The 19,177-nt window shown below is 43.1% G+C and overlaps 1 protein-coding gene across 2 annotated transcripts in view; it reads left to right on the top strand.

The window, feature by feature from the left end:
- The window catches only part of kcnt2b (potassium sodium-activated channel subfamily T member 2b), a 58,752-nt gene that overhangs the window by 20,631 nt on the left and 18,944 nt on the right, over positions 1-19,177 (top strand). For both annotated transcript variants that reach the window (XM_078161287.1, XM_033645804.2), the window contains exons 5-14: positions 557-605; positions 1,062-1,121; positions 1,811-1,885; positions 2,083-2,166; positions 2,607-2,701; positions 3,406-3,586; positions 8,788-8,952; positions 10,879-11,015; positions 11,754-11,817; positions 14,329-14,437. In XM_078161287.1, the coding sequence (XP_078017413.1) occupies positions 557-605; positions 1,062-1,121; positions 1,811-1,885; positions 2,083-2,166; positions 2,607-2,701; positions 3,406-3,586; positions 8,788-8,952; positions 10,879-11,015; positions 11,754-11,817; positions 14,329-14,437 (1,019 nt within the window). The remainder of the gene's footprint in view (positions 1-556; positions 606-1,061; positions 1,122-1,810; positions 1,886-2,082; positions 2,167-2,606; positions 2,702-3,405; positions 3,587-8,787; positions 8,953-10,878; positions 11,016-11,753; positions 11,818-14,328; positions 14,438-19,177) is intronic.

Below are 19,177 nucleotides of genomic sequence, written 5' to 3'. Positions count from 1 at the left end.
GGGGGAGAAACTAGGAAGTGTGCACGGACCTGAGGCTGTGCCATGTCTCCTGCTCGGGGACCTATTGATCTAATTGGTGGCTGGTGACACTGGCTAAGCTCTGGCTCCAAATGAATAAGGAGCCTGACAGGGTGAGCTCAGGAAAGGGATGGGCCGCCTTCTGCTTCAGGCAGCAGACTCGTACGAGCAAATCAGAGCGCGGGCAGGCAAGCAGCCACAATAAACCCCAGGGTGTCTTTGGGAGAAAAAAAAAACGGCCTTTCTCCCACAATAAGGCTGTAAATTTCCATTTGGCTGTGTGAATATTACTTTTCTCCAACAATATGAGCACATTGGCAGCTGGGCACTCTACTGTTGTTCAGTTGTAAACAGTGTAATTAAATTGAGCATAGTGACATGAGTTTTGTTCATGGTCCCTTCAAAGTGGCATTGTGTTGGGCAGAAAATGATTTTAATGTATTTTCCATTGTGGGAAATGCCTCCATTTAATTTTGGTGTCTTTTTTGCCCCGTCTCTCTCCCCTGCTCTCTATTCTTGCCTTTTTTCCGCTGTGCAGGAAACTGATCATCTGGGTGGATAGACCTCTACCGCTGTGGGCACTGCAGGTCAGTTAGATCAATACACTCCTGTGTAAACAAAGCCTCAGTCTGTTCACACATATATCTACATACATGAACGCACTCACACAGTGCTGGGTATAATCTGTGCATTCTCTATTTGTTGGTTTGTCTGTGTGTAATTTGGATCACATGATTCCAGGGTTAAATATGTGAAATCAGATCATTTACCCTGACACGGCTTTGCACTTGCAGTGTGATTAGATGCACATAAATGTACACAATCAGACACCAGACTGTCTCTTGCTTCACTTAAATCTGTTCCCTCTGAAACTCAATCATCAGCACGCCTACTGATTCCACCCACGCTCTCCTCTTCCATCTCTGCGACTCCTAATTTCTCTCTGCTCTGGTCTCTCTCCGACTCCTCTCTGTCTCCGCTCTCCCTCTGTGTCTGCATCTCTCCGTTTCTCTATAACTCTCTCTCTCTCTTTCATTTCGCAGGTGCTTGTGGCTTTCATCAGCTTTTCAGAAACTATGTTGCTCGTGTACCTCAGCTACAAGGTGAGTTACTCACCGCCCCCTAACAGCCAGTCTGAAGCTCTTTGTGATGTCTGTGGCTACGATGTGTGGCATGTGTGCATGCATGCAATGTGCTTCAAGGTGGTGTTTGTCCACTTTGCACTCCTCTGTGTGTGCTCACTCGACTAAACTGAAGTCTGAAGCCCCTCAGCGGGCCTTAGCATCATCCTGTTATTGACACATCAGAAAAACTTTAGGGGAGGCCCCTGTGTTGCTGCAGTGGGGGGCCGATCAATCAACGGGTTGCCCTGCTTTTGATGCACCTGACACTATAAGCCTATAAAGGGCTCACTCTGCAGATTACTCTGGAGGCTAGAGGCCTTAGCATTTAGAGCTGACTGATTCCTGTGGACATACCCCGTGCCTGTCCACCTACACTAGTCAGATTCAGGTCAGCCATATGCAGGTGGCAGACACATAAAAACAGCCATGGCTGACATCTTAATTGCATGGAAAAGCTTCGAGGAAAGAGAGTAATGCTCTCTCCTTTCTAAAGGGTCTGCACAATGGAGTTGTATAAGCCTTCATACATCCTGATCAATTCTGTGGTGCAAAAGTCCGTCAATTTGTTCCCTTCCACTCTCCACAATCAGGCCCCTTTATGTGGTAATTCCCGAAGGTCGCCATGACAATGGAGTTTCCTGACCTCTGCGTGTGGTTTGTGTTTCCAGGGCAACGTTTGGGAGCAAGTATTACGTGTCCCCTTCATTCTGGAGATGATCAGCGCCGTTCCCTTCATGATCACTGTGAGTGGAAGGACTTGACAGCACACCACCTGTTTTTAAAACCTGCCAGTGTAATTCAGAAAATGACATCACGATGAGCACATGCTCACACAAACCCTCTCCTTGCAAGAGATCCTGTGAATGTGTACAACATATGAAAAAAAAAAAAAAACTGTGATGAGACAGCCAAGCAGACTGACGCTTCCTCTTCTTGATAGGTGATTTTGCCCTCCCTCAGAAATCTCTTCATCCCTGTATTTCTCAATTGCTGGCTGGCCAAACACGCTTTGGAGAACATGATAGTGAGTGAAGCACTATCTCCCTATCCAATTTTTTCATTACTTTCATCTCAGCATTTCTGTTATGTGTTATTTTGTTGGCATGCGATTGCCCCTCTCTGTCTGTGCCATTTCAGCTCACCAGCTCTCACTGCATTGAAGGTAAATCGGTCGCAAAATGTTTAAACTTGCACCTTGGGCTCGGTATTGGAGCTTTTCACATTCCCTGCCTCCATCTGTCCTTTGACATCCAAGCTGGCTTCACATCTTTTAATAAGCTGTCTCCCTGTCTGCTCCATATATTCCTACACTTTCATTTTCATCTCCTTTTTTGGTGATTTTATTTTTATGTCATCCATTTTTTTATTGTCTCCCTCCCACTATCCTCATTTTACACTTTAAAAATGCAGCCATAGTGCTTTCCATATGTTATCTTACATCTGTGTGTGTGTGTGTCTCTGCAGAATGATCTCCACAGGGCGATCCAGCGGACCCACTCAGCCATGTTTAACCAGGTGGTGATACTCATCAGCACACTGGTCTGCCTCATGTTTACATGGTGGGTACCCCTGCTGCTGACATGGAGTAGAAAGGGGGGCGACCAAGACGGAAAAAAAGGAAAAGAGAGACATTAAATGAAGGTTTGACAGGAAGTGAAAGGTGTCAAAGCCATGGGCAGGGTGAGGAAAGGAGCAGAAAGAGGATGAGATGGACAAGAGAATCAAAGCAACAGTGTGATACATGCAGAATAAATGATATCGGAGAATAAAAAAATGCTGCCCCTCGAGCAAAAAGATAAAAAGACAGAGCAGAGAGGTAATTGGTTACTGCGAGAGTGAGATAGTGCTCCGAAATGACAACTGGCGATTGCTTCGGTGCAGTGGAGGATGTGTCAGCTCGCTGTGTATCTGGTGTGAAAGCTTGAGCTAATCCAGAAGATCCTACACACAGCATGAATTAAGCTCTCTGACCGTTTCAGGGTTGACATTTGCCTGTTGACTCATCTATCCCTTAAAGAACACAATAATATGCGCAGCTTGCGCTCGCACACCTATATACACAAACATACAGTGTCCCACAAAGGCGCTCAAGCATGCATCCACCCCCATCTCCGCAGTCACACATACAAGCAGGAGACACAGCTATCGAAATATAATAGCTCCCACGGGCATGTATACTACACGTCCAGCATGTGAAGTCTCAGCGATGCTCACTTTCTGCTCCTACTCTCTCCATCTTTCCCACCCTGCCGACCTCCATCAGCATCTGCGGCATCCAACACCTCGAACGAGCGGGCAACAACCTGACCCTGTTTGACTCGCTCTACTTCTGCGTGGTCACCTTCTCCACCGTGGGCTTCGGAGACGTCACCCCACAAATCTGGCCTTCGCAGCTCCTGGTGGTCATCATGATCTTTGTGGCACTCATTGTGCTTCCCATCCAGGTGAGAAACATTGGTTATAACCTCTAATACAGTCATGAATGAATTACTAAGCAGGCCCACTGCACACAGGTAGTAAAATGTCAGGGAGCCCCTCTGGCCTTCATCTACAAAATGTCACTTAAATGAACACGTACTGATCAGAGAGAGACTCAAAATGATGTGGTAATTCTTTGAAGAGGGCCAAAAAGATCACACAGAGATGCAAAGAAACCGCAAAGAGTGACAAAATAACCGTAAAAAGGGAAAAACAACAACAGTGAGTCACAAAATGATTAAAAAAGGACACAATATTACATCAAAGAGACACAAAGGACACCAAAGAGATAGAGAGAGAGAGAGGACACAAAATAGCCACAGACACACAAAACCACAAAAAGATGCATAACGACTACAAAGACATGCAAAACAACAACAGCAAAAAGTTTTTGTCTTGCTTCTGTGCCCAGTGACCTCTTCTTTCATAATCCACCCATGAATACAATGACAGACAATGAATTTAAAACAGAAGTGTGATTGGTTGTAAAGTCTGAATGTAATGCAACGCAATAAACAAAATATGACTTGATAACAGAAAGCTTTGAAGGCGAGTTTTAAAACCCTTATTGATTCAATGAGTCGAAGAGGCCTGGAGGCAAAAACCCATCTCACCCGTCTCATATTTTATTTTTCAATTTAACTTTTGGAGCAGCGAACAGGGCTCTGCCAGGCTGTCCTCCAGGTGAGGTAGAAAAAAATCTCACACAAACTAAGCACAGATGTGCCTCTCAAAATCGTTGGTAAAAGTAACAGATGGGAAAGGTTTGCGATTCCACGAAAGCCAATTTGTTTCCTTTGGTGAGCTCGTTGCAGTGAAGTTTTCTCTGTTAAGAGCAATGAGTCTTGTTCCCCCCTTTGCACAACATGACTCATTGCATCCTACGTAGATTTACAACACTATTTTTACTCGGAGAACAGCAGGAAGTGTCTTCCTTACTCGCTCTATTCCCCAAATCCCTCTCCTGTCATTTAGCTACTCCGCAGAGGGAACCTCATGACAGAGAACTACAGGAACCATTTGCACACTGTTTGTGCAGGAACTGATGAAAACACCTTGACAAACAGGTGCACTGTAGCCAAATGGTTGTTCATTACTCATATATGTGTAAACTTTATCCCTGAGGTAGCTGCTGTACCTGCTGTGTGTTTCCCAGAAGATGTGAAAGTGCTAATGGGATGAATTTTCTGTGTGTGTGTGTGTGCCGGCAGTCAGAGGAGGGCCTCTCTAGGCAGGAAATCACACTGAACACTGCTGATAAACAAATTCACAAATGATTTGGTTTACTGGCATTCTTGTTTTGCTGCAAATTGGATTTCTTTTGTGATGACGCTACACGTCTTTGATAGCTTGTCTTTTTTTAGTCGTGTCACATAAGCAGTAGGTGTAGGGCTGCATCCTACGCAGGCATTATGGCTACTGAACACGCTTTCACTGTTTTTGTTTTTCCCATCACCGGGTGGTAAAAAAAAACCTTCACAAAACAAAAGAGCATCAAGATACTTTTGCTTAACTTGCGCAAGCCCACTGAAGGAATGGCAATCTGTGCATCACCAACATGGATGCCATGCCATCCTCCCCACTCCCTCTCCCCGTCTTTCATCCATAAATACCCCTTGACATTTGAAGCTGGCCCCCCCCTGAAGCCCAACCCCCAACCCCCACCCTGTGTGTGTGTGTGTGTGTGTGTCTGACTCTGAGTCCTGCCATGACTGGTCTCCAGGCTGCACAGGGGAGCCTCAGAGCACATCAGGATTCAGCTACTGTCGTTATCTTATTGCTGCCTCTGTTAGTTTTCCTGTACCTGTCCAAAACACACCACAGGAAATGTACCTCTTGACGTGTCGTTTTGTCATTTCTTTTAGACTTAAAAGGATATTGATTTGAAAATAAGATGAAAAGCCAACCATTTAGCGTCATTTCTCCTGTTTCTAATTTAGTTTCACCAGCTTGGAGACGTTCTCTGAAACAAATCATGATGCTCTAATAGAGAAGCTTGATTGTTAACATCGCAAATCTGCCACAGTCGGTGCCACCGAGAGCTGGCTGTACACAAATGATGGCTAAATAAAACACTGTTGTCATATAGATGTGTGTGGCCTCGACGGTGTTTTCCACCTTTAATGAGCTGACATTATCTCAGCTCAGAAGCAAGGAGAATTATTCGGGGTAAAATGATGACTTCCCAGAGAAAAACTACACAAATGAACTCAGTCTATTGAATTCTGTCATCGTGTCAGAGGTGGATGTTTAGAGACATTTTCAGCCGCACATTGCAACTGTTGCTGCTCACAAGCTGAGGACCTTCATTACAGCTGGCAGATGTTTAATATGGTCGTGTCCAAAGTCCAATTGTGGCGTGCAGATTGTTTTACACCAGCCCTCGGCTTGTCTTTCATAATATACTATATGATTAACACAATATTGGTTAATGTAGCAAGATCACTTAGCATTTTTTCCCATTCACCTCACAATGGCAGGTCAGTCATACAGTTTAGGCAATCGTACATGCACCAAGTGGGAACGACGCAGGCTGAACTAATGTGTTTTCATAGACAGACAGTAAGCAAGCAAACGAGCAATTACCTAACATCAAGATAACATTAAGATATTTCCTGCTAGGTAGCAGACATGAGCACAACAAAGAAATGTGAAGTCAAGCACAAAAGCCGCTGCTTTCGGGAGTGGTGGAAAGTTGAGTTGATGAATTATCATTTAAGGATGAAACAATTGTGTTTGTGTCATTTGTACGTGATTTTTTTAAATAACCCATATGATGCAAGAGGCAGCTGGCCCCCAGGTAGTTTCACATGATCTAATCTGACCCTCATTCAATAGAGTTTGGACACTCCTGTTTTAATAGATCAGTTCCTCATCTGTTTAGTATCAGCTTAGTGTCATGTGATATCACAAAGATTCACGACAGGTGTACGCAGAGCCAGCCCTACACATTAAGCGATATGAGCAGTTGCATAAAGCCTCCTGGTCTTTGGGGCCCCCAAGGAAAGACAATAATAGAAAAGTAAAAATGGATACTTTGTGCCATTTTTGCCAACAAACAATGACAAAGAAATAAGCTCAGATGGACAAAAACAACAGTTTATATAGGCAAGGACACATTTGCCAGACAGCAATCACTTTTTCTGACCTCACCCTTTATGATTTGAACATTTTTTTCTGTTAACCTATATGAGAGAGTTTCAATCTGCAGTTATGCTTTCTGCACAGACATAAGGACATAAGCTGGTGCAGAATTGTGTCACGGAAACATTTGGATCTTTTATACTCCTTGTGGGTTTCTCTTTGCAGCAAACCAATATTCTCCCAAACTGTACTGGACTGTGTATCGAAAACTCATGTCTACAGAGAATAGAACAATTTTATTGTTTACAAAATGGCCACCCAGGAAGAGAGCAGGAGGTGATCTGTACAGCCACTGAATTAATGGAGGCAAGACGAGGGGGAGTACAACAAACTTGAAAGACCAATGTTTGACAGAAATGCACTTGAAATACTTTTGGATGTCTGTGCACCATTTTAATTTCTTACAGATGCAACACATCCTCATCCAAAGGTTTGCGTGTTAACAAAGTAACACTCCTCAAATGATGTTGCGTACTTAACGTAAAGTTATGTAGGTTAGGTTAAAGAAAAGAAACATGGTGACAGTGTACCTTAAAGTAACTCAAAGTTCACACAGTTCCAAACACTGGTCACCATCACTACAATGGGGATTGCGTCCTTCTTAACTCCTATATTTCGTCTTGGTCACCTAATCGCAGCCTTTCCAAATATTTATATATATGTATATATGTAACTATTTATATAGGTATACATGAATTTTGGATCATGATAAGGTAGGACGTGCCAATTTTGGCCACATTTCCACCAAACACTGTCAGTATGGAACCAAAAATAACCCCTCAGACATGGTACCTAGACCCTAGCGTATCCACCGCAAACAGTACCAATGACCATCCGCTATTGACCAATCAATGGACTGCAGTGTTCACAGCTCCACCTTTTAGTACCAGATCTGTGTGGTAGGTACCCCAACAGAAGGGTGACCAAAAATGGGGACAGTACGGAGCAGTTCCATTGGTACCATCCACAACTTTTCACATTGGAAACGGAAAAACAGCGTATCGAACTTAACTGAACCGCACTGTACTGAAATGGGGCTATAGTAAAACATACAAACAGTGCATGAGAACAGCCTGACAGATGTCTATACTGCTTCACTTATGCTGCCAGAAGCTCCTTAAAGTTCTCCATTTTCTCCACCCAGCTATGTCCGCATAGTTAAAAAATGTTAGATGTCCACTGACAGGCAATACCCTGCAGCTTGGCACCCCCGCTAAGAGGTGTGTTTGATGATGTGACGTCACTTTGGCCATGTGGCAACCCTTAGGGATGCGTCAAGCATTAGAGCATAGTTTGATTAACCAGAATGACCAACCATTCAGGAGACAGGCGCCCTTGGAGATCCGTATGTTAATCCAAACTGGTCGATCTCTTTACCTAAAGACACACATATCTTCTTCAAAAATAAACATGACAGTACAGTATTCTTGTATCAGAAAGCAAACAATTACATCCACAATGTCAACACTTTCGAGCCACATAAAATAAATATGCAAATTAAGCTTCTTTTTTTTGTTACAGCTTAATTCGCAATAAAACACATACACCCCTCTTTCCAGTCTTTTTGCTAAGCTAAGTTAAGCTAACTAGCTGCTGGGTGTGGCTTCATACTGTACAGACAGGAGGGTGGTATCAGTCTTACTCTGTTGCTTAATCAGAAGCTCTTTTGTCTGTTTGCTAATCAGCATCTTTCTTGCATCTCTTCATCTATAAAATCCCAGCATCCATTGACCCACCTGGCCCTACACACAAAAAAATCTGTGCAATTTGCTCAGGCTTACTGTTATTTCCATGACCTGCCTTCCTCTATTACAACCTGCTATCATGTTCCATTCAGTCACCATCTTGAACCAAATGTCCACTTTCCTTAACTCCCCCCATACACTCTCCCTAATCAGTTGGAAACACTGCTCAGTACAAAGCATTGTTTTCTTTTCTGATGCCACCTGGCTCCTCCCTGTATTCCAGCTAACTTAATCCAGTTTCCATCTGCTGAATGTGATGGATGTCACCCTGAATGTAGTTCGAGCAGCTGGCCTTTCTGTGGATGGAGCGACAGAAGTCCGGGGGGAACTACAGCCGCTACAGGGCACAGACGGAGAAACACGTGGTGCTGTGTGTCAGCTGCCTCAAGATCGACCTCCTCATGGACTTCCTAAACGAGTTCTTCGCTCACCCGCGATTACAGGTCTCTCCAAATGGTTTTAAGTTAAAAGAGCATGTTGGTGTGGGGGGACTTGTGTTTGTGTGTGTTTGTTGTCTTTAATCCTCTTCAGGAGCCCGAACAGCTGAGGTTAAAGCAGAGGATTAATTCAGCAGTAGCAAGTCTCATACTGCTGTCTTATTCATGTCGGAGCAGATGTGTGTGTTTGCCTTAGGGTGCATCCATGTGTGCATATCTCTTTGTTCAATAAGAGTTATGATTTGGCCCTCACCACCTCAAAGGACTAGTGTCTGGGGCTGGGGTGTGAATCATGTTGAGGTAATGGTTTAAGTCCCCCTCCACTCAAAAATATGATTTGCATATTGTTACCTTACTTGGATGTTTGACCTTCACTGTGCACAGTGATGAATGTTCAGAGTTTGACAGCAATAAACTGTTTTTATATTAATCTCAGTTTAAAGGGACAGTTCATTTTTCCTCTTGGCTGTAGTGCCATTAATCAGTCCAGATTGTTTTGGTGTGAGCGATATCAGCTGTAGAGATGTCTGCCTTTTCTCTCATGTAATGGAACTCGATGGCAATTGGCTTGTGGTGCTCAAAACATTAAAAAAAAAAAAAATTTTGAAAAACTCAACAGCAATGTCTCTCTCCAGAAATCATGACCTGGATACTCAAGATAATCCACAGACCTTGTTGTGAGCAGTTTCATGTAGGAACTACAGTATTCTCTCTCTACCAAACTACACCTACCAACTGTACCACTATGCAGAAGGAAGTGTGCATCTACTCATGGACGAGAGGATCATGCTCTTGACAATGCCGGATGCAAACATTAATGGCGTCCTCCTCGGCTGAGCTGTAGCATTAGCTAGCTCAGTGGTGCTAGGTGACCTAGCAGCAAGCGGTAATTTCTGGGGCTGAAAAATGAAGCCAACAGTGAAATGCCAAAAACTGCAGTTCCTTGAACGACCACTTGAGGCTGGCTCCAGAAGCCAGTCAATTTCCATGGACACCCATGTTTAAATGCCTTTAAACTTTATAGCAGAAATAAACATGTTACAAAAAACGGTTTTGGTCTCTATAGCTAATGTTCCCTATCATGACAGTTTTATGGGGTGAATTTTTATATAACGCTTAAAGTTGCGCATAAATAAGGGTGGGGCCTCTTAAGTTTACAGGCTGTCTGTGAGGCGTCACCGCAGTCTGAATCCACTCCTCACTCCTCCACAGCTCAACCCTCTTGTCCAAATTACTTCTGGCTCCATAATTCCAAGATGGCGATGGCCAAAATTCTGAACTCAAGGTTTCAAAACGGGAGTCCACAATCCAATGGTTGACAACATGGTAGCTTCCTCTATTATTTCATAACGTCTATGGCTAGCAGTAGATGCACACTTCCTTCTGCACAGGGATACAGTTGGCAGGTGTAACTCGGGAGAGAGAAAATAGTTCCTGCATGAAACTGCTCACAACAAGGTCTGTGGATTAACTTGAGTAACTGGGTCATGATTTTTATTTATTTATTTACTTGGTGCTTTGAGCACCACAAGCTGCCAATATCTCCAACACTTGGCAACTCACACCAAAACAATCCATTTGATAAATAGCACTACAGGTGAGAGGAAAATTATGTATTTTTGATTTTGGAGTGAACTGCCCTTTAAAGATGTGGTAATTAAATCAGGATTTTGTGACATCACAACTAGTTTTAAAGTGAATAATGGCCCAGTGTACAATTTCAAAAAGTATAATGTTAAAACTTCCAGTGCACGTACACTGAGAGTGGACTTATCTCTTTTCTGTTTGCTATCTTCTGCAGTGCTCTCTCAAGCATCCCCTCTATAGTATCTCCCCTCAGGCTCTTATTACTTAACACCCTTTCTCTGAAGAGATTTGCAATGAAACAAAAACAAATGAAAACCTGTGACTGTCTCCTGCTTGTGTGTGTAGGACTACTATGTGGTGATCCTTTGCCCAGCAGAGATGGATGTCCAGGTTAGGAGGGTCCTACACGTCCCTCTGTGGGCCCAGAGAGTCATCTACCTGCAAGGTTCTGCCCTCAAAGACCAGGACCTGATGAGGGCCAAGTGAGTCACTGTGACCAAAGAACAATTTGATATTATAGATTATTTAGATTTATATCTACTGATTGATTCATTTTTATTTGTGTCATGCACACGTACATGTGCTCAACACCATGTGTTTACAAGACACCATTACCAATGATGGTGTAAAAATACATGTTATTTAACCACTGAGTCCAGACACAGAATACTCTGCCCTCTATCCCAGGCCTTTAAAAGTCTAAGTGTTATTATCACAAAGTAATTCTGCAAAGATTAAGTCCAGAACAAACCCAAGTTAAGACACCTTGAAACGAAAGGCCTTGTGTAGGAGCTTGAGTTCACAATTAATGCACCTAGAGCCTTGAACTAACAGCAGTAATTACAGTTTGAGTCATATTGCTTATTGTTTACCCCCTGGCTTCTGATAATGCAGCACCTTAGACTGGCTTTGTCACATGGAAAGAAAAGGAGCAAAAGCCTGTATTTTTTTTTTTTTTTAATCTCCCTGTCTCCTCGCCTCCTAGTACTGTATCTCAACCATAAATAGCGTGGGCTTGAAAGACACATTGGTTGTTCTATTGTCCTGCTTTTTTCTCTTTTGTCCTCTCCCTCAATAACATGACAACACCCTCCTTCCAATGTCTTTTCTCCTCACCGCTCCCCCGATTCTCTTTCTCTCTGTCTCTTTCTCTTTCTGTCTCTCTATTTATCTCTCTCTCTCTGGCTCCCATGGCCTCATGCTCTACTAACTGCCTGCAGGATGGACGATGCTGAGGCCTGCTTTATCCTCAGTAACCGGTTTGAAGTGGACCGCATTGCTGCTGTACGTTCCCCACTGCTTCCCTGTATCGCCATGACTCTTCACACTAAAAAAACATCTGTGTTTATGAAAGATGACTTTTTCATTTCTGCTGGAGCTGTCAATATGTTCATACAGCACTAAATGAGAGAGATAATCTGTGAAAAATAATCAAACCCCTCTGCCTTCTCCATTGCCTTGACTTCTAATGGCCTTACCATACGTAAATGAAAACGACCAATGAGAGCCAATGAGTCTCTGATGCAGCTATCAGTCATGTCAATCCCTGCTCGTGAACTGTAGTCAAACTGTCAAACTAGGGAGCACTGATCAAATATGAATCTAGATTCTGTATGCATTTCTCACTTCAAATGTTTTCAGAAACATTTTATTGTTCAACGACTGGCCAGCTCACTCAGTGTAGAAGTCCTTAGTACAGGCAGCATGTCCAAAAATGCATCTGAGGCAATCTGGCTGTAGTTAAAAATACTTTATTAATACATAGACAAACCAAGTTGTTCTAACTAGAGAGTCTTCATCAGGGTCTAAAATGCATCAGAAACAGGTTTGCAATTTAAGAGCTCATGTGAGGGTCATGTGACAGAGGTCATATGATATATTGGTGTAGCCCCACTAGACAAAAAAAACACATTGACAGAAATTGCAAATTAAAATGACATAAATGAATACTCTAAATAAAATAATAAACATATTTAGTAACAAGAATAAAGGCTCAATGCCAAATAAATGGAAAGAAAACAACAGTGAAATAAAATAAGAATTGTTATATATTGTGAAAAAGTGGCAGAAACTGAAAAATCTATCTCGTGTACTTCTTTCAGAGTATAATGACAGTTTAAAGGGATAGTGCACCCAAAAATGAAAATTCAGCCATTATCTACTCACCCATATGCCGATGGAGGCTCAGGTAAAGTTTCAGAGTCCTCACAACACTTGCGGAGATCCCAGGGGAGAGGAGGTAGCAACACAACTCCACCTAATGGAGGCTTACGGCGCCCCAGATTCAAACGTCCAAAAACACATGATTGAATATCTCTATACTGCTCGTCCATAGTGATCCAAGTGTCCTGAAGCCCCGACATAAAAAGCTGTTTGGAAAAACGTCATTTGAACTCTGTTTTTAGCCTCATTGTAGTCTGTAGCTCTAACTGCCTCTCTGTACACCGCGCTCACGTGTGCACGCTTGTGTGAGACCGTGAGACATGGACACCGCGTTCATGTGCGTTCACATACTTTCGCTGGTCAATTATGTGTTTTTGGATGTTTGAATCTGGGGCGCCGTAAGCCTACATTAGGTGGAGTTGTGTTGCTACCCGCTCTCCCCTTGGATCTCTGCAAGTGTTGTGAGGACTCAATCGGCCTCCATTGGCATATGAGTGAGTAGGTAATGGGTGAATTTTCATTTTTGGGTGCACTATCCCTTTAAGCAAAGATGAGGCAAAGTCATTTTCATTAAAGTTACCAGCCGAAGCTTTAAGACTGCTCGCCTGATCATTTTTCTTAAATTATAGTTTTTCTAAAAACAAATGAAAATGTCTGGTAATTTGCTTTTAATATATTTTTTTCCGGAGTGAACTTGCTTCATAAAAAATGTATTAAAGCAGGAGATTTAGATTTAGATCACTGCCTTGGCTGAAGTTTTGTGCTTGTTGTTTTATGGTTAATGATTTTTATATTTTTCCACCAAAACATTAATGGCACAGTGAAAAATGACTGAAGCTGTGAGTAAAAGAGACACAGGCTTAACATGGAAAATAATTTACAGGCACATGTGTAAAACAGAAGAACTCTATATGGGTGCTATATGGCGCTGCATGCCTTGATAGTGACTCGATAACACTGTCTAATCAACACCCTGGTTTTCACACTGAATGATTTGACAGCTGAGTTAGTATTACTTCTGTGATCCCTTAACTTTGTCTCTGGTACCATCATCAACGATTAAATCAGCAATTTAATTTGCTCAGATACCTGCAAACTTTGTGTTCACTGCTGACTATCTAATGTGAATATGGTAAGCATAGTTGGTGTTGTTGCTGTGAGCATGTTAGCCCATGGTGGAGGAAATACACAGGTCCTTCACTTAGGTTAAATTACTAATACCACATACCACTAAAGTTATCAAATAATCAGAGAGGAGTGAAAGTACAATATTTCCATCTCTTTTAACTCGAGCAGCCTCAATGACTCCTCGATGGTGCAGCAGGGCTTTAAACTCTTGTATTTCCCTTGACTAAATTTTCAACAGCTATCTCATGGCCAGTTGTACTCAGTTTACTCTTCACTGCCTCGCAGAGTGCTCTGCCCAGCCTTGAATACTTCTTTGTTGAAAGATGTCAGAATTGCATTACTCTGAAATGTTGCGAGGGCCACTCGATTGCTCTGTGCAGTCAGCGCTTTAAGAGGATTATCAGAGAGGAGCTACAATCTGATGCTGCTAATGATGGGTTACCTCTCTTTCTCTCTCTTTGACACTTCATCCATCTCACTTCCGCCCGTCTCCAATTTTCTCAGGATCATCAGACTATCCTCCGAGCCTGGGCAGTGAAAGACTTCGCTCCAAATTGCCCCCTGTACGTCCAGATTCTTAAGCCGGAGAATAAGTTCCACGTCAAATTTGCAGGTGAGCAAAGGAGTGTGAAATCACACTGACAGTGACTCGTGGTGTCAGCGCAAGATGTGTCCGTTCTTGTTATGATGCAACTATGTTACAGAAAAAATCTTCCAGGCCCAATTTGACGGGTGATTTTTGTCAGATTGGGACTAGAGTTGTGTGCTGTAAGAGATGGGTGATTAGGTAAGCACTTTTATTTGGTTACTGCAGGGTTGCAATGCGATGACATCGGAAACTGTGGTGTTCCGTTTGCACTTCAATTTGTCAGGTCCCATTTTCCACATGAGCTTGTCAGGTTGATTTGTAAGCCTGAAAATTGTCTTTTCTATTAGCGTGGCTTTGCAGCAGCACAGCTCTCCTTCCTCCCAGCTCTGAAGAAGTGCTGGACAGATTGCCTCGTCTTGGCTGTAAGCCCTCTGAGGGTTTTCTGCGAGTTTTTACATTGCCTTTTGGAGAGCGTCCCTTCTTCTCCTGCGCTACAGAAGATGCCAGTCAATCATCTGCTGAGTGAAAGAAGAGGAACCAAACTCTCTCTCTCACCCTTTTCCTCTCTCTCACACATCTCTCTGCCTACAGCTCTGAAGAACGTCAAACTCAATTTCTAGCTTGCCGCCCTCATCCCAGCTGTCTCTGTCAATGATTAACGTTTTACTTCGCTACCTTGGCAAAGAAAATCCCCTTCTTTTGATGAGTTCTGCTGTTGTGCTAACCTGGCACAAGAGCTCACCCCGCAGGCAAGCCTCCTTTGCCCCTGCAGCGCTGTTTAAATACCTCACAGTCAGACTGAGGCCTTTGTTATTAGTCGGGCAGGCTGGTAGAAAGATGAATTCATGTCCTTTCATGATAACACCCTTTCGATATTGTATGATTGTCAGTTGGCTCTGCTGGATGGAACTCCCACTACTGCGCTGGGAGTCTGACATCTGTAACATGTATGTTAATTGCTTTGATGTGTTATCTTGCATCGACATAGTGTTGGGTATTATTCAGACATCCCCCTCGTTCATTTTAAAATGCATTAATTCTTTTGAAATATCCAACAGTCATGCATTTGTTAACACAGCAGCCACTCAAGGGCTGAATAATTCCCTGCAGGACTATTGGTGAAAAGTAAAGTGCCCCTTCAAAGTTGGCCCCACCTCCCCACACTCCATGTACATCAGGCCGCCAGGAAGTGTGCTGGATTTTAAAGCCAGTTTCATGGATGTATTAGAAGAAATGGATTAAGTGTTGGAGAAGGGGCCCCACTCATTCCCATTAAAGTTGCTCAGTGGCACATGAAGCCAGAATTCCTCAGGTGGTTGGCATTGCTCTTATGCCTTTTTCGTCAGGTACGTTTATGAGAAATAGTCTTATTGGGGCCAAAGGGCATAACGTGACAGATGTAATTACACTGTTTGGCTACTAAGAATATTGGCTATAAAGCCCCGGCACTTCCTGGGGGCCTGGATAATTTGACATAGTGACCAAATCTTGTAACTTGGCCTCCAATGCTGTGTGAACTTGCTCCGTTCTACCCTCACTCATGAACAAGACCCTGAGATACTTGAACTCCCTTGCTTGAGGCAGTGACTCACTCCCAACCCAGAGGGGGCAATCCACCGGTTTCCAGAAGAGAACCACTGGCAGAGCACCTCCAAATGGTGCTGACTCTCATCCTTACTGCTTCACACTTGGCTGCAAACCACCCCAGTGCATGCTGGAGGTCACAGTGTGCTGAAGCCAATAGAACCACATCATCTGCAAAAAAGCAGAGATGCAAATCTGAGGTCACCAAACTGGACTCTTCCTCTCCCGGCTGGGCCTTGAGATCCTGTCCATGAATATCACAAACAGGATCAGTGACAAGGGACATCCCTGGTGGAGGCCAGCACCCACCAAGAACATGTTTGACTTTACGCTGAGTAAGCGGACGCAGCTCTCACTTTGGTTGCGCAGGGACTGGATGGCTTGTAGCAGCGATCCTGGTGCCCCATAGTCCAACAGTACCTTCCACGAGATTCCCCAGTGGACACGGTCATAAGCCTTCTTCAGTTCCACAAAACACATGTAGACTGGATGGGCAAACTCTCACAACCTCACCAGCAGCCTTGCAAGGGTAAAGAGCTGGTCTACTGTTCCACAGCCAGGGCGAAATCCACATTGCTCCCCCTGAATCCGAGGTTCGACAATCAGTATGTCCAGTTCTCTTTATACATTCATGTTGTATGTACACTGCAAGCTACTATTGTAGGAATGTTATATTTGCTGTAATGGAAAAGCAGATACTTTAACAAGATAACTAAACTAACCACTGGCACTTACCTGTCCAACAGAAAACAGGCCAACACTGTGTCACTCTTTATCCTCATCCTTTTCTTCAGTGCTTGTGAAAGCGAAAGCCAGCCCCAGCTGTACTCTCGTTTTGGAACAAGCCTTGTCTGCTTGGCATTTCACCTCACTATGTTAACTTTACGGTGCTGTGTCCATCATTTTCGTAGCTCCCTTTTGGATGTGTGCTGCTTACAGTCTGGCAACAGGTGTCTACCTTTTTATGAAGTCCTGACCTCACCAGCACACTGTGCCCACAAATACCTGAACATAGCAAAATAAGAAGAAAATGAAATAACAAACAGAAGGCAGGGTCGCTGCAGATCAGTGCACCTCCACACACTTCTAGTGGGTTAAAAGTGATGATTGAGAGGATTACTTTTGTCTGTGTCTATACATTTATTAAAAAAAATAGTATACCTTTAGAAAATAGTAAGTATACCTTTACAAGTACAATGTTTATAATCTACTGACTATAATGTACCTGAAGCAACCATAGATAGACTCAGGGACCAAATCAGTGGGCTATGCAGTCACATGGACATTACTGTAAGTACAGATGCCATGTTTTGACACCACTTGGAATATACCCACTAAGTGGTCGTGTGGGAGGCATTAATGAGCAAGAGATACAAGATTTAATTTGATTCGCTGGAATAGCTTAATAACAGCTCAGCATTCATTAGAAAAGATCTGTCGGTATGATGCTGCAGAGCAGGAAACCCTGAGGCGTCTGAGTAACCGCACTGAATTGGGTGTAGAGTGTCGATTGATTATCTCCCTAGTTTGTGTTTTGAACAACAATAGCCAGTTGCCCTCCTGAGCTTGGCTCATTGTAGAGGCACGGTGTGGAAAGCAGCTCACTCATACAAACAATAACAGCCTACTGATTTAATTAGCACAACCGGTGGACCTGTGGTCAGGACATAATTGCGCTCCTGCACAGGGTGCAAATAGCCACATCTGCACACACATACACACACGTATCTGCACACACACCTTTAATACCAGTCTGTGATAGAAAACAGGCTGAAGAGATGGGTACAAAGACCCTGATCTTCTAAGTGAGGGTGGCAGAAAGAGAGACAGAGAGTGTGTGTGTGTGTGTGTGTGTGTGTGTGTGTGCGTGTGCGCAGTGTGCCAAGGTCTGTAATTGGTTTCTCTCCTGGTCTGGGTCCAGGCACCTGAAGGATAGAGGGCAGGACGGAGAGCTGCGGTGAACAGCAGGCAGAGAAGAAGATGGGAAGTGAAGGGATCACAGTGGTGAAGAGAGGTGCAAGAAGGACATTGGATATTGGATAAAATGACTCAATTTGGTGTGTGACTGCTTTAGGAGTCAGAGATGCCCTTACAAAAACACACTATAGTATTACTTCTAAGACTTAATGTAGAAATGCCACAGAAATTGTCAGTATTACTATAGCAATTCTATATTTGTATGGAACCCACTATAGAAAATTAATATACTAATACTATTGAGTTGACGATGGTGATGTCATAGTGAAATTACAGTTATACTATAGTGTGTATATTGTATGGCTATAGAGCTTGTGGTAGTATTGTTATGGTTTTTCGGATGCTAGAGAAAGCTCTAGGGACTGACTCACTTCTGGAGCTACTCTCAAGTGGCCGTTCAAGGAACTGCAGGTATTTGCACTTCTGCCATGGCTTCATTTTTCATTTTTCAGCACCAGAGGTTGCTGCTTGATTACGACTGAACCTATGCTGAGAAGGCTAAACAATTTAGTTTAAAGAAGTTTTTAAGTTACCTTAAATATCATAGTCATCATAGTATTACTAAAAAAGTGTTTTATAGTGTGCTAGATAAACAACTACAGACACACTATATAATATACTATACTGTTCAGTAATAAAAAACATGTAGATACACAGTGTTACTATTAAAATACTATAGATCTACTATAGCTAATGAAATAGCATGACAGAAAAAAAACTATATGCCATAGCTGGTGAAAAATACACTAGAAACTAGGGGTGCACGATAATAACACATCATTGGTATCAGCTGATATTGGCTACACAGCCACACACTTCTAATGGGCTATACATGATGATTGAGAGCAGTGACAATCCCAGGGGGGAGCTTGTGTGAAGGTCGTGGTATCTTGCTAAGCTGGACAACCCAAGGCATTCATTGGTACCATTTTGGCATAGCTTGTTGGTAAGGAGCTAAGTAATGCTCCAAAGCTAGGCTAAATTTTGGCGAGGTTACAACATGACCATTTTCAAAGGGTCCCTTGAACTCTCACCTCAAGATATCTTAATGAAAATGTGTTGTATGGGTACCAAAGAGTATCCCCTCAACTAGGGATGCATGATAATGGTGGCACATCATCAGTATTAGCTAATATTGCCTTTAAAATGAACTATCGGAATCAGCCAACATGCTGATAAACTTGATATCTCATTGGTATCGGA

The sequence above is a fragment of the Epinephelus lanceolatus genome, chromosome 18 (genome assembly GCF_041903045.1).
Source record: "Epinephelus lanceolatus isolate andai-2023 chromosome 18, ASM4190304v1, whole genome shotgun sequence".
Lineage (NCBI taxonomy): Eukaryota > Metazoa > Chordata > Actinopteri > Perciformes > Serranidae > Epinephelus > Epinephelus lanceolatus.
This window is presented reverse-complemented; position numbering and strand designations above follow the sequence as displayed.